The sequence below is a fragment of the Mus pahari genome, chromosome 3 (genome assembly GCF_900095145.1).
Source record: "Mus pahari chromosome 3, PAHARI_EIJ_v1.1, whole genome shotgun sequence".
NCBI classification, from domain to species: Eukaryota; Metazoa; Chordata; class Mammalia; order Rodentia; family Muridae; genus Mus; species Mus pahari.
Genome location: NC_034592.1, coordinates 112,079,587 through 112,095,710, shown reverse-complemented (window position 1 = coordinate 112,095,710; position 16,124 = coordinate 112,079,587). Strand labels below are relative to the sequence as shown.

The 16,124-nt window shown below is 47.7% G+C and overlaps 1 protein-coding gene across 1 annotated transcript in view; it reads right to left on the bottom strand.

The window, feature by feature from the left end:
- Nucleotides 1-16,124, bottom strand: part of Fbln7 (fibulin 7) — a 33,249-nt gene that overhangs the window by 2,433 nt on the left and 14,692 nt on the right. The window contains exons 3-6 of the mRNA XM_021194568.1: nt 14,880-15,050; nt 5,183-5,308; nt 2,083-2,223; nt 765-902 (exon numbers count right to left, since the gene is read on the bottom strand). Coding sequence (XP_021050227.1) covers nt 765-902; nt 2,083-2,223; nt 5,183-5,308; nt 14,880-15,050 — 576 coding nt within the window. The remainder of the gene's footprint in view (nt 1-764; nt 903-2,082; nt 2,224-5,182; nt 5,309-14,879; nt 15,051-16,124) is intronic.

Genomic DNA, 16,124 nt, shown 5'->3' with positions numbered 1-16,124 from the left:
TTTTTTTTTTTTTTTTTTTTTTTTTTTAACCTACAACCCACCCTCCAGTCCACTCCTGGGAGACTGACTGGCCTGGACTATCTGCCCAGGCTCCCAGGCCTTTTGGCTCCCGGGCCCTCTTCTTTGCAGGACTCTGGCGTTTACTAGAGGTTGGCAAATGGAGGCCTGAGCAGCCGTGGTCTCTCTTTTTAGCCTGGGTGCAGTTCTGCGGGTAGATGAACCCTTCAAGTCACAACTAGTCAGGCCCTTATGAGCCCTGATCCTGGTGGCTCTGCTTCTCTGGTGTCCTCAAACAGCCACCACACATGGTCATGGCTGCAGAGCCTGGCCATGCTGAGGTACAGCCCCTGTAAGGTAACTTTCCTGTGAGAGGACACAGAGGGTCATGAAGCCTCCTAGGTCCCTTCAGATTCTAATAAAATGGAGTTTGGCTAGCTCCTTGGTCTGTAGGCTCAGGTCTGGCTGAAGGCATTGCTGAATGATAGGAAGTGATCTTACCCAGAAATGTCACTCACATGAGGTCAGAAGGCACTGGGTGATCAACCAACCTATTTGTGTAGAATATGTAGCCTGACCTTTGTAAGATCTGTTTGTTAACTTCCTTTTTAGGATCAAATGAGTCCCCGGATCTTTGATTCTCTTAACCTAATCACTCTTAAATGGGGATCGGGGATGAGAACAGGGGTCGCAGCAGCAACAGGCGACCAGGTGTGGAGGGTGACCTCTAACCTCACGGTCACCTGCCTCTATCTAGTCTCACTCACCCTCACAGCTCTTCCCATCAGCCAGGATCCGGTATCCACTCGGGCAGGTACATCGGTAGGAGCCAGGGGTGTTCACACAGGCATGCATGCAGAGCCGGGGGCGTCCTTCCTGCCCATAGATCTCACACTCATTCACATCTGGGGACAAAAGCGCCCATGATTCCAGGAGGCTACACAGCCTCCGTGAACCAGACTCGTTGGCAGCTGTGACTAAGTGGCTGGACACAGCAATGAGCAGAGGACCCCTCTCCCCAGTCTAGGACCAAGAGGGCTAAAAGGAGGAGCTGATATGGAAAAACCCAGAGTGGCTTCTCACTGTAAATGGGGAAATTCTACAAAGGTTAGCGAGTCCGGTACCCAGCTCAGAGACTAGAACCAGATTCAGACACCCATCTTAGTTCTCCTCATCTTCAGCAATGGAGAAACAGTGGGAGTCCTCCGCAGCCTGTGGGGCACTGCAGACCTGTGATCTCAGCACTTAAGAGGCCAAAGCAGGGATCTCCGTCTGAGGCCAGCCTGGCCTGGGTATTGAGATGTCTCTTTAAAAGGGGGTGGGGGATGTTTTTATTTCTGATGTTGTGAAATGAGCTTCTTAGCACCAACAGGTCAGATCTCAGGATGGAACTGCTCTGTAGTCAGCTAAACTGAGAGGAGACCAGGGGATGAGTTTCAAGCTGTGCCCACATCCATGGCCCTGGCTGCCATAGATGGTCTGAGCCCCTCTCTTGCCACCAGCTCATAGGGTTTTTGCCAGAGGTATGGTGGTGTGTGTGTGTGTTCGTGCGCGTGTGCACATGACAGGGCAAAAGGCTCCTCTTGGGCATAGTAACTCCAAGCTATGTCAGAGGACAAGCCTGTCTTCCTGGCTGCTTCCTTCTTTCCCTACCCCATAATTAGCAGACGATGACCTTGAATTCCTGATCCTGATGTCTTCATCTCCCAAGTGTTGGGATTACATCCGTTTCACTCCAGGTTTAAACGGTGATGGGATTGGACTACTGTGCATGCTAGAGACTGGGTGCATACCCCCAACACTCCAGCTGTTGTCTCTAACGTCTGAGAAAAGGCCCTAATGCACCTTACAAGAGTCCAACCGTAGGAAGATAAGATGGGCGAACAGATACTTTTTTCTCCAGAACACCTCTCAAGTCTACCTGTTCATTTCGATCATCAGGGTAACCCTTACCTAAAAGGCAAATCACGGGTCTCACTGAGACCACGCCCAGAAAGACCCTTTTGTCCCAACCCCGCCCTCCGCCCCAGGACTGGGGTCTCCTCCCACGCGTGTGGTCCAGCTCCCCCGGTAGCCCGAGCTTACCCTGGCAGACGCTGTGGCCGCCCGTGGTGCCGCTCAGGTGGAATCCTGCCTCGCAGCTGCAGTGCTGTTCCCTCTCCACCTGCGCGCAGCGGGGTGCGCGGCTGAAGGCGGGGTCACCGGCCAAGCCGCCGTCGGGGGCCGCTGCGGGAAGAAGACAGGCTCAGCGCCCGACACCCCGCACCTGCCGTGCGCCCCGGGACCGGTGAAACCCTATCTCCCAGGGCATACTCTACAGCAGGGAAGGAAAGTGTAGTGACTAACTTAAACCGAGCGACTGCGACCCGGACCGGACCCGTGAGATTGGAATGTAAATGCGGAACAACCAGGCACACTCTAGTGTCGTTTGAGGTTCATTTTGAGAATCTTGTACAATGCCCACAATGCAGTGAGCATTTAAAACTCTGAGCCTCCACTTTTTCTATTGGGGCGGGCGCGCGCATGTGTGTGTGTGTGTGTGTGTGTGTGTGTGTGTGTGTGTGTGTGTGTGTGTACAAGCTTCAATGTCTTCAAGGTAGTTGTTATATTATTACAGTTTTTGCATCTTTGCAAAACCAGAAATTAGCTTCCTAACCACAGTAAAAATTAAGGTAAGCAGATTAAAAGCAAACAAACAAAATCATGATCCTGGCTATCCTGGAACTCACTGTGTAGACCAGACGACCAGACTGGCCTCTAACTTCCTTTGCTTTCTGAGTGCTGGGGTTAAAGGTTTTTGTTGTTGTTGTTTGTTTGTTTGTTTTTGCTTTTGTTTTTATGAGACAGGGTTTCTCTATGTAGCCTTGGGCTGTCCTGGAACTCACTCTGTAGACCAGGCTGGCCTGGAACTTGCCTCTGCCTTTGGAGTCCTGGGTTTAAAGGGGTACACCACCACAGCCTGGTGGATTTTTAAAAGCTTTTTTTATGTGGTGCCTGATGCCCTTGGAGGCCAAAAGAGGATTTCTTTGTCTACCTGGAACTGGAGAGTTAAAGGTGACCTTGAGCCACCATGTGGGTGCTGGGAACCCTTGACTACCTCTGCAAGAACAGAAAGTGTGCCGGGCACGGTGGCGCACACCTTTAATCCCAGCACCCGGGAGGCAGAGGCAGGTAGATTTCTGAGTTCGAGGCCAGCCTGGTCTACAGAGTGAGTTCCAGGACAGCCAGGGCTACACAGAGAAACCCTGTCTTGAACCCCCCCCCCCAAAAAAAAAGAAAGTGCTCTTGTAGTGATTCTCAAGGCCAAGGCTGAATCCTATTCAAGGCCAGCCTGAGGCAGCAAAGCCAGTCTCAGTCTTAAAATAATAGTAGTGGGGACTAGAGAGAGAGGTGGCTCAGTGGTTAAGAAGACTTGAGTTTGATTCTTAGCACTAACATCCAGATGCTCATAAATGCCTGTAACTCCACTTCCAGGGGAAATCAGAAGCCCCCTTGTGGCTTCCATGGGTACTGCAGTCAAGTGCACAAATACATACACACACACACACACACACACACTAAAAATTAGAAAAAATGGGGGGCTGGTGAGATGGCTCAGTGGGTAAGAGCACCCGACTGCTCTTCTGAAGGTCCAGAGTTCAAATCCCAGCAACCACATGGTGGCTCATAAACATCTGTAACAAGATCTGACGCCCTCTTCTGGACTGTCTGAACACAGCTACAGTGTACTTACATATAATAAATAAATAAATAAATAAATAAATCTTTAAAAAAAAATGAGGCAGAGGCAGGCGGATTTCTGAGTTCGAGGCCAGCCTGGTCTACAAAATGAGTTCCAGGACAGCCAGAGCTATACAGGGAAACCCTGTCTCGAAAAACCGAAAAAGAAAAAAAAGAAAAAATATTGGAAGAGGCTTACAGGATACTGGGGGAGAGGCATTATCTAACTAATGGGAATAAAAGGTTCTAGGTAAGCCTGCTGGGTCATTTCTTAGTGCTCACCTGTTTACCCCTTACTTTCCATTCCTAAAGAAGACTCCAATCTTGAGGACACTTCATAAAATGATCCCAGGACCCAAGGAGCAATGACCCAAAGGTCCCATAGCAGAAGATCCCCAACAAGGGGCATTGAGTGGCCACCAGTAGGGCACCATTGAGGTGCAAAGGGATCTTTTTTTCCTGCTCTTCTTTGTAAACAGAGGCAGGGGGCTTCCAGGAAAGCTCTGCCTCCATACCGTTTCAACAGAAGTTAACTCCAGACAGCAGAGCTGTCAGGAGCCTTTGGGGGCTGCTTCCTTGTGAGAAAGGATTTGGCAGGCCAGTCCCACTCTGTCAAGACACAGTGAGCAACAAGATTGCAGATGCACTATTTAGGCCTGACCTGGGGCTGTAAGGAAAAGGTTTTGTCTTATTTTATTTGAGGCAGGGTCTCTTGTGTTCCTGGCTGGGCTCAGACTCTGCTATGAAGCCAAGGATGCCCTTAAATATCTGATTCTCCTTCCCAGGTGCTGGGATCACAGATGCACATCATTATGCCCAACATTATGTAATGCTAGAAACCAAATGCATGGCTTCCTATGTGGGAGGCAAGCACCTACAAAGTGAGCTATGTCTCCAGCCCCAAGAGCGTGTTAGCTCTTACTCCCTGGATCTTACATTATCCACCAATGCCCTTCCCCCACAAAGAGTCTACCCAGAAATAAAGATAGCCAGGTATCACTGGGGTTGAATTTCTTGGCCGAAGAACAGTGTGAAGCACTATTCCTTATCACGGGGTTTTCTTGCCATGTGCTGGCACTCACTAATCAAATGTCTGCTCATTCATATCTTAAAACACCTCATACTGCTGACTTTGCAGGGTGCGATGGGAACGTTGGAAGGAAGAGTGATTCTCCTGGCAGATGAAGCACTAACCAAAGGTACCCCAGTACATCTTCCCTGGCCATCCCCCTAATCTGCAGAATGTTAAGCTGGAATCTGCCTCTCCAAAAGGATCAAAACTCTGGTTATTAAAAAAGAGCTTTAGGGTCCTAGAGGGACCAGCCTGTGGGCGGGAACCAGAGAGGAAAAGCGCGAGTCTATGAGAGGCACAGAGTTCCCGCCACATCAGCCTTTGGTGACTATGACCAGTATCCTCACCAGCCCCAAAGGAGCATCCCCAACAAGTCCCACAGTGGCTACATACCAGCCTGGGTCTGATGCTGGCAGCGGTTCCCAGTTTTTCCTGGAGGACAGATGCATCTGTAGTGGTTGACGCCTTCCACACACGTCCCTCCATTGTGACAAGGCTGGCTGGAGCATTCGCTGATATCTAGGAAAGGATGCCAAGAAGTCTCTGTGTACAGAAAGTACCAGAAGACTGCCATGCTCCGTGAAGAAAGATGATGCTATAATTTATGAGGCTGTGACATGCCCAGCTGTGGCCAGGTGTTGGCATCTGCCTGTGGATGCGGCCTTCCTACTCTTCAACTCTTCCAAGGTGGACCCCAGGCTGGCCTTGAACTCCCTCTCTGTACAGACAAAGATGACACTGGACTTAGGACCTTCCTGCTTCTACCTCCTGAGGGCTAGGATCAACAGGTGTGTATCACTGTGCCCGCTCTTCTTCCATGCTAGACATGGAACCCAGAGCCTCAGGCATGCTAGGCTTATTTTACCAACTGAGCCAGGTCCCTGGCCTTGGATCATCTTTTAAACAGGCGGTAAATTCCAAGAAATTAAAAAGGAGAGAAAGGATGGCCCACTGGAACATTCAGAGATGGGGAAAATTAATTCTCCAAGTTTATACTCAGCTCCCCTGGGCTCCGTCAATAGGGGATCTACTGGCAGTTCCATGGTGCTGTTAGAGGGACTAGTTCCCAGGTGCACACCCAGCTTTCTGTGGAGAGGAGAGAAGATGTGTGTTTGTGTGGGGGGAGAATATTATAAAGCTCAGTAGATTTTTCTCAGCTCGGCAGCTGAGCACTCAAAGCCCTGGGTTCAAATCCTCAGTACTGCCCCATAAGGAAACCACTGACTTGAGTTTTGGCTTTTCTCTGTTTGGCTCATAGATGTTTTATTTGTCTGTTTGTTCCTCATTTATGCTTTCTGTATTTGTCCCTTTCCTACAACAAGTATTTATAAGATGTCTTGCTTCCGGTTTAACTGCAGTGCCTGGGAGGGACTCCTGAGAACACCCACCCCCACCCCTTTCCTGTGCCTACTAAGGGGGTGAAGCGGGTGCTTTGCTTCTGGTGAGAACCGTAGCCTCATTCTGGGTCAGGGGGAAGGGACCCTCGCTTCCCTTAAAACTGCTTGCAACTATTTCAATGTTTCTATTTCATCTAGAAGGATTCAGGCTGTCCAAACACTGTATGCCAAGGAAGGCGCCGTTTCCCTTTCTCTATGACCTCAGTCTGGTGACTTGCTTCCACGGCCAGCCTGTTTTCGGGTGATCAATTTCCAGGAATGCGTCTGAGATGGCATCACACACAAATGGCTCCCTGAGGTCAGTGGTCCAAGGTCTTTCAAGGTCCAACCCTATCTTTGCCTACTGGCCCCTCTGAGAGTGGGCAGATCAGTAAGCCCTGAAGGCATGGGAAAGAAGCCAGAAGTGTGGGCATTTAGATCCCTCAGATTGGTCTCAGCATGCCTACAGCCATTATCGGTCCTTGGGAGACTCCAGTGGAAGATGCCGAGCGATCTTACACCTGGACCCTTCGGGAGGGGCTAGTGTGACATCGACTTGCTAGAGATGTGAAAGGTGCCCGGCATATCCATTTCTCCAAAGGCTCCAGACGGGCATTCTGGACTCCTTATCTTGATGAGCAGAGGTATTCAAGGGCCTGGCACCCAGGCTGGCAAGTGCTATATCCTAACTGAAGGATAGTTATCATCACATGCACGTGTGTCCCAGGCTGTGACTCAGTTTTGACTTGAAGAGGACAATGGCAGGGATGATGAGAAGGGCTGGCAAACCAAGGCCTGGGCACTGCCATGTTTCCATCTCCCATTGCATGAGTACTTACTGCTATATGGAAGTGAATAATTAGACGGACACTCTTTTTTTCTTGTAAAAAATGATGTATGCATGCATATATGTATGCAAGTATACACACACACACACACACACACACACACACACACACGTATAGGTCTCAAGTAGCCCAGGCTGGCCTTGATCTTGATGTGTAGCAGAGGATGACCTTTATCTCTGACCGCCTGTCTCTGTCTCTTGAGTTCTAGGGTTATAGGCAAACACCATCATGTCTGGCCTATGTGATCTATGTGATGCTGGACACTGAACTCGGGGCCTCATGCACACCAGGCAAGCACGTACCACCCGAGCTACATTCACTTCTCCCCTTTTTCTTTTTTGTTCTACTTTGTTATTCCAGTGATTTTATTTCTAAAGTTTTCTCACTTTTATATCTGTTGCTGTTTTAAATATTTTTCTTTTACATTTCTTTATTTTAATATTTTTGGGGGAGGACACACAAATGTCATAAGTGGAGGGGTTAGAGAATAACTTTCAGGAGTTCATTCTTTCCCTCTACCATGTGAGTTCTAGGGACTGATGATCAGGCTTGATGGCAAGAGTCCTTCCCTGCTGAACCATCTCCCTAGCCTAGACATTGATTTGCATTCTTTATATTTTAAAAAGTTCTACTGGCTTGCTCTGAAATATTGGCTTCCTTTTTTTGTTGTTTTGTTGTTGTTGATGATGTTTGCTTGTTTGTTTTCTGTTTTGTGAGTATGTCTTTCTGGCAATTCTTTGTTGCCCATGGAAACTTTGCTCTCTCTCTCTCTCTCTCTCTCTCTCTCTCTCTCTCTCTCTCTCTCTCTCTCATTTTTTTCCAGTTTTGTTTGTTTTGTTTTGGTTTTTATTTATTTTTTATTTTTTTATTTTTTTATTTTTTATTTTTTTTTTGAGACTAGGTTTCTTTGTGTAACAGAGCCCGGGTTGTCTTGGTTTCTCTTTGTACACCAGACTGGCCTTGAATTCACAGAGCTCCACCTGTCTCTGCCTCCCCAGTGCTGGGATCAAAAGCGTGTGCCACCACGGTCAGCTTCTCTCTTTAATTTTTGTTTTTGTATGCCAACTTGCATGGGATTTGACAAGAGTCCCCCTTCCCCCCCTTTTTTTCTCTCATAGCTGACGTGAGTTTCCCAGTGTCCCTTCAGCAGCTTCATGCCTCTAAAATTTCCTCTCCTGTCATTTTTCCAATGTGACTAAAAGCCAGAACCTTCTACCTCCCCAGCTCTGTCTTGATGACACTAAGCTTGTTTTGAGATTTATTTTATGATCCTGTGTGTTTGAGTGCTTTGCCTGTAAGTGCACCCCATGAATGCAGTTCACCAGAAGAGGGAGAGAGATCCCCGGGTACTGGTGTTACCTGTGAGCTGCCACGTGGGTGCTGGGAATCAAACAGGTGCTCTGAACTGCTGAGCCAAATCTTTAACCCTGTCAAGGGCCTTTTTAAGTGACAACCATATCTTCTTTACACTTGTTTTCTTTGTGTTCAACTTGGGTCCAGTGTGACGGCTTTGGCAGGAAACTTTTAGTGACTCTTGGGCAGATTCTCCCTGAAACTAAGGTTTCCTGTTGAAGGTCTTGCCTGGGGGTGTGGCTTAGTTGGTAGCATGCTGGCCTAGTGAGCATCGGGAGCTGGGCTGGGTGTGGTAGTCCACATCTGTAAACAGATGTGTAGCCTCTAAGGGAGCTAAGGGAGTTAAAGGGGAGATGGGCATTTTATACCCAGTCAAGCTGCCCTCTAACAGAACGTTTCAAAAATGTGTGAGCTCAGAGAACTGGCCCTGAGTTTTTCTTGAACCTCAGTAGGAGGACACAAGGGACATTCTCCAAGATATAAGAGACAGGACAACCAGATGATGTCCTGGTGATGATCTGGTCTCCAAGCCAAACAGTGCTAAAAATATGTAAGCGAATAGGGAAAATTTTATTTTAATTAGATATTTTATGACAATAAGGAATTTACTTTGTGAAAATTACAGGAGTTTTGGGTTATCTTTCTTCTATATTTTTATATGTTGAATTCTTTTTTTATTAATTTAAACTTTTTTCAAAGATTTATTTATTTATTATATATAAGTACACTGTAGCTGTCTTCAGACACTCCAGAAGAGGGCATCAGATCCCATTACAGATGGTTGTGAGCCACCATGTGGTTACTGGGATATGAACTCAGCACCTCTGGAAGAGCAGCCAATGCTCTAAACCACTGAGCCATTTCTCCAGCTCCTGTTGAATTCTTTTAAAGTTTATTTTTATTTTATGTGTATGAATTTTTGTCTGCATGTATGTGTGGACACCACATGTGTGCAGGGTCTGGATCTCCTGAAGCTGGAATTACAGATGGTTGTGAGCCTCCCTATAGGTGCTGGAAACTGAACCCAGAGCAGCCAGACAGGCAACCTCTGAGCCATCTTTCCCACACTGAGGAGGAGCCTTGCTGCTGCTGCTGCTGCTGCTGCTGCTNTCTTCTTCTTCTTCTTCTTCTTCTTCTTCTTCTTCTTCTTCTTCTTCTTCTTCTTCTTCTTCTTCTTCTTCTTCTTCTTCTTCTTCTTCTTCTTCTCTGAGACAAGGTCTCTCTGTTATGTACTTCTGGCTGTCCTGGAACTAACTATGTAGACCAGGCTACCCTCATAACGATCTGCCTGTCTCTGCCTCCTGACTACTAGGATTAATGCTGTGTACCACCACACCAGACCTGTATTTTTCTCTTAATGAAAAAAAAAGTTTAAAATGATTGACATTTTTCTGACTTTGAAAACAGGAGAAAGATCACCCTAGTGAAGCAACTGAATGGCCCCCATGGGGAAGTGCCTCAAGATGGTGGTAAACTGCAAGGGGTTTTACTGCTCAAACACTTCCTTTGGTGGCCCCTGGGACCAACGGATCAAAAGGGAGGGCTATGGCTTCTCCAAGCTCAGAAAGCCACACACCCTAAAATGCATGTCCGTGGGCTGAAGCCAGCTCAGTTGACAGAGTGCTTGCCTGGCATGTAACAGCTTAGGATTTCTTCTGTAGCACCACAGAAACTAAGCGTAATTGTAGAGGCCAGAGAATCAGAAGTTCAGAGTCATCCTTGGCTACTTACTGAGTTCAAGGCCAGCCTAGGTTACGTGAGGCTCTGTCTCAGAAGGAACAACAACAAAAAGCAAAAAAGCAAAAAAACAAAAAAACAAAAAAACAAAAAACTCCTACCCTTCACAGAGAGAAAAAGGAAACTCAGGAAGCCAAGTGGCTGCTTCCCACAGCCTAATGGAGTGCCTCTGCCCACTGCATCTTTAACAGTGTTGTTATATATAATTTCCTTCTGTGCCAAGTAGGGTTCGTCACCCTCTTTCCAGTTATTTGGCTGCACAGTGGGTACTGGCCAGCTATTACAATGTGGCCAAGAGTTTCATTGGCACTGACATTTTGTGTCTTGAAGTAAACAGCTGTAATTAAGATTATTGTCCCCCGTGGTCACAACACACAGCTACAGAACTGCTGATGTGGACATTAAACTGGGCACACTCAGCAGATGCTGGGGCGGTTCTAATGCTGGTCATGAGATTGCCGAGCTCTGGCCTAATGGAACTGTCTTGGCAGGAGAGATGTTCTGAAGACATCTGTAATCGCCACCCACACCCCTTGGCTCTCCTAGTACTGAGACAGTGGACATCAATAACTGGAATTTCCCAGGAATTTCATCCTAGGGGAAAAGGAAAAGGCTCCTCTGGTGCCAGCCAGAGGAGGAACTTATCTCCCAGGGAGAGAGTGCAGGTAGTCCTCTGTTGTTTGTGTGCATGTATGTGTGTGTGGTGCATGCGTGTGTGTTTGTGTGTGCTCCAGTATGTGTGTATTATACATGTATATATGTTAATGTGTGTATGTTTTTTTGGGGGGGGGTGTTGTGTACCAGAATGGAGACCAAAGGTCAACATTGAATGTATTCTCTATTGCATCCATGATTAGTTGACTTTATGTGAATGGTGCTTTGTCTGCAGGTTTTGTCTGTATGTCATGTGTGTGTATGGTGCCCATGGAATCCAGAATAGAGCATTGGGTCCCCTGGATCTGGAGTTATAGACAGCTGTGAGCCACCATGTGGGTGTGGGGTATCAAGCCAGGTCTTCTAGAAGAGCAGCGAGTGATCTTAACCACTGAGCAATCTTTCCAGTCCCTTCATCTTAGGTTTTGAAAACTCAGAATTTATCATTTAGCTAGACTATCTGTGCCCGCCTGTCCCTTACTTCCCAGTCTTGGGTTACAGGCACACACCATCACATCCAGCTTTTAGGTGGGGCTCTGAGCTCAAGGCCTATGGTTGCATAGCAAACACTTTACCTACGAAGTCATCTCCCTAGACGCACGGGTTCACACAGGTTGACAACTGGTCATACCATCTTACCGGGAGAGACTGAAGCTCAGCAACACTGAGTCTCATTCTTATCATCAAGACTGTCACTGTCCCCTGAGAAGATACAATAGCAGCTCCCTGGCATTGCTGTGGGGCTCTGGCTGAGGACAGCATCCATGGGTGCCAGTGCAGGCACGGCATGCCAACCTGGGAGAGGCTGAGTCTAGCAGCAAGTCGGTCCAGTGGGTTGTAACATAAAAATATTCTGTTCCATCTGCAAGGGGTTAGCGTCCAGGCCCGATTTACACTTAATGAGATGGAAAATATCCAAGATCCCATTTTGTACATTTTTTAAAAATACAATCACTTTATTCTAACCAACTCACAAATAAAGCATGGCACAGCTAGCTTAAGGCAGCCACTCAGACACCAGCCCCACTCCAGCTCTGATCACCTCAGTGAATGTCTACACAGCTAGACGTGGAGCTTCACTTGGGCTCTTACACCTTCACTATCAACTACTTTGTCTATTAATTAATTTATTTAATGATTCTAGCTACTTCAATATCAAGAAATTTGAATTCACTTATCCACCATGAAAAACATACATACATACATATATACATACATACATACATATGACAGAGTTGACCAGAGGAAAAAAAGCTCCACACTACCTTGTGGCTCATGTGTCTATTTCCCTTCATTCTGTGTGTCTTTTTTTTAAATCATCTAATATTTTGGAAGAAGTTTGAATATATTCACTTATGTGTATGTGTGTCTGTGTAACATGTGTGTGTAGTGCCCATGGAGGCTAGAAAAGGGTGTTGGATCTCCTGGAACCTGTCCCTTCCTTCTCCCGTGCTGAGGTTACTGGATATACCTCTGCACATGACTTTTATGTGGTTCTGGGGATCCGAACTCAGTAACTGGGGGGATCTGAGAACCAAACCCAGGTGTTCTGCAAGAGCAGTAAGCGAGAGCTCTTAACTGCTAGGCCTTCTCGTCAGCATCTCAGAAAACAAACATTCATTTATTTATCTATTGCACATGTGTGTGTAAGCATGCACGTGTACACACACGCACACATGCCATAGTATGCTTGTGAAGGTCAGAGGAAAGCATTTCTCGGGATTGGTTCTCTCTGTCTACCATGTAGGTTCCAGGGACTGAACTCAGGTCTCTAGTCAAAAGTGCTGACTTCCACCACAGATACACAGACACCCAGTCCAGGGACAAGGTGGGAAAAGGGGAAGACCATATCAGCCCTGTCATGGTGGACCACCATGGCAGGGCAAGAGACAGGTAGGTGTGGGGGTCTGGGCTACAGAGCACAGGCAGGCAGATCAGGCCACAGGCAACCATGTGAATAAGGCCTGAAGGTGCTGAGTGGACATAGGAAGAACCCACCAGGGGTCTGCACTAAGCCTGGAGGTTAAGACTAAAGATGCCCAAAGCAATGAAAAGAAAATCCTCGAGTTCACACCTCCAATGGCATTTTTATCATCCATGAGGTGTTTAATGGGATGGAAGTTCTTCAGAGTCATGGGGAAGACCAGGCACTAGCATTTCCCTGGGTGTGTGTGCATGGCTCAGATCTATTGCTTAGATGCTTCCTGCTGAGGTCTGAGCGCTCACACTTGTGATCAACCCTTGAGCCATCATCATTCCTTCCAGGAGACAGGAAAGATACTGGGCCCTTGGACGTTGCTGCATGTCTTGGCTCCTCCTGTCAGTCTTCTCGAGAGGTATTATGCTTTCTGAGGTCTCAGTGTTTAAGATCTAAGTACTCAGGGCTATCAGTTGTAGCATAGTGGCAGGGTATGCCACTATGTAGCATGCAGGAGGCCATTGGTTAGATTCCTAGTACCCACTGAGGATTTGAGACCAGCCTGGGCCATATAGAACAGACCTACCTCAAATGAACTCACCACCCCAGGTCCCCTCTCCACACTGCTCTTGCATTTGTGTAAGATTTATGTTCCCTTTAGCCCTGGCTAAAATCATGGGCATTTTGCCTCAAAGGACGTTCCATGGATGCCCACAAATGACTGATAGTCATGATTTTTTTAAAACTGGTCTAAAGGCTTTTGAAAGGCAATAAATTATATGTGCCAAGTCTCACTTTTCTCTATGTCAAACAGTTCCGTTCTCAAGCCCAGCACAGAGAAACCTTTTATTCCCATGCTGATCTCTCCCGGAGCTATCCACACCAAGCCCCAGCCTAGACCCAAAGGACAGTAGAGGACTTTTCTCTGCAGATTCTACCAGGAGCCCCACAGATTGCAGTTCCAGGGCAGGGTAGCTGTTAACTCTTCTAGTTCCTTGTCCTAGCTGAGGCAAACCCAGGGCCTGACATTATTGATGAGATTCAATTATTTTAAATGTAAGTTTTTGAAGCAGGGTCTTTCTCTGCAGTCTAGGATAATCTAGGCAGCCCACCCAGCTCAGCCTCTTAAGTGCCAGGATTATAGCTGGAGTAAATAAACCCAGTTTACAGCCAATCTTTATTCAAGACAGGTTTTATGTGTCTAGCCCTGGCTGTCCTGGAACTCACTCTGTAGACCAGGCTGGCCTCGAACTCAGACATCTGCCTGCCTCTGCCTCCTGAGTGCTGGGATTAAAGGTGTGCGCCACCACTGCCCAGCTGCACATCCTGAATCTCAGCATTTGGGAGGCAGAGGTAGGAGAATCTCTGTGAGTTCAAGGCCAGCCTGGGCTTTATAAGACCCTATCTAAAAAAGAACAAACAAAAAACAAACAAACAAAAAACAAACAACAACAATAACAACAACAAAAAATCCAAACCAAACCAAACCAAAAAAACAATCAAGCCAGGCAACGGTGGCACAAGCCAGGCAACGGTGGCACAAGCCAGGCAACGGTGGCACAAGCCAGGCAACGGTGGCACAAGCCAGGCAATGGTGGCACAAGCCAGGCAATGGTGGCACATGCCTTTAATCATTCTGGTACAGCCGGGGCTCTGAAGAGAGACCCTGTCTCAAAAAAACAAAATAAGAAAGAAAGAAAATGCTGCTCATGATGATGTGAGGCCTGACGTAGAAGCTGACATGTTCCCTGGGTTTGTGGCTGAGGAATGATTGAAGAACCATGGGGGTGGGGAGATGTCTCCATGGTGACATGTTTGCCACGTAAGTGTGGATCTGCAGAACCTTCCCACAGACTGTGGCAGCAGGCATCGTCTGTAATCCTAGCTCGCTTATCATGAGATCAGAAGCAGAGAGAATCCCCGGATGTTTGCTGATCAGGGAGCCTGGCATACACAGTGGCAAATAACAAGAGATCTTGTCTCAAATATACTGAGGGCAAGCACTGACATCTAAGGTGATACTTGGCCACTGTGGCGTGTATTCAACTCAAACACAAGAAACACATGTGTGCACACATGTGCATGCATACACAGACACACACACACACGGCTGGAAAGAAAAAGAATCAGGCAGTGTCTCTGGGATGACCCTTTTGACCAGCATCCTCAAGTGGTATGGTGTGGATGGGGCAGAATAGCCATACCTCTGCAGCGGGGCCGCTCTTCTGTCCAGGTACCGTTAGCAAGACACACCACGCTGCTGGGCCCAACTAGCTGGAACCCAGGGTTGCAGGTAAAATGGACTTCATGGTCCACTATGTACTTGCTTCCAAACTTCTTGCCATCAGGAGGGGCCTCCAGAGCTGGGCAGGAAACTGTAAGGAGAAGAGCGGGGATTAGGAGCTGCAGGCCTGAGCTGCAGGCGTGGAAGCATGGCTGCCATGCGTAAGACCTCTCTCTGTGTTGAATGACTGCTGCAGGCTGACCGTGGCCCTGGACTTTCTAAATGCCATGTCTAATGAAACCTCCCAGTGTTCTTGGAGATGAAGAGGAGAACACACTGTTGGCCTAGTGAGAACCGAGGAGACTGGGGCTCAGAGACTCGGAGGGGTGTGTGTGCAGGGCCTCGAAGTATGGAGCGGAGTGTCAGAATGGCGAGATGACCATTTAACCGACTCCGTCTTCTCTTATCTCCAGCCTACTGTCTTATCTCCTGACAGGCTCTCCCTGCTCTTCAGGTCTTCATTCAGATGCCACCACTTCCCAGATAAGTCTTGGCTACCAGGCATCTCCATCCCCAGCCCACTTGCTTTCTTCTTAGCCTTTATGACTACCTGGGTGTGTCTTCTCATTCCTTTTCAGTGTTCTCTGCCTGAATGAAATCTGGCCCATGGTCTTTCGGTAGCCCCAGCCCCAGCCAAGTGCTTGGCACACAGAGTATGTTCTATAAACGAGCCTTGGAAAAAATGAGATTTACTGAACCTCTGATGAAAGCGTTCTCTGGAAATGGTACCTCACACAACAAAGGAGAGAAGTGAAGCTATGGTATAGGAACCAGTGATGTCAGACACCCCACAGACTTCATCTCCTGTCCCCTGAGCCCCTAGACCAGGGGAAACTCACCTCTAAGCCTAGAAGGTGAAAGATGGCACCAGGACGACATGCCCCAGTGTTAGAGCTCTCCCTTAGTGGAGGGAAACTGGGGTGCCCCATTGTACCCCAGATAAGCAGGGCTTGCCCTCGAAGCCCTTCTTCCCACCCCAACTGGGTAGAGTCACTGAAGAATGAACTTTCGGGAATGAAAAGCAATAGCCATACTTGTTCATGGAAAATAACAAACATTATATGTGCAGCATGCTTGGTAGGTCAGGGTGGAAGGGTGTGCCTGCGTGGAGGGCAGATGTGGGAAACAGCTGAGCCTTGCAGACTGTGAACTTGAAACCAGTCTG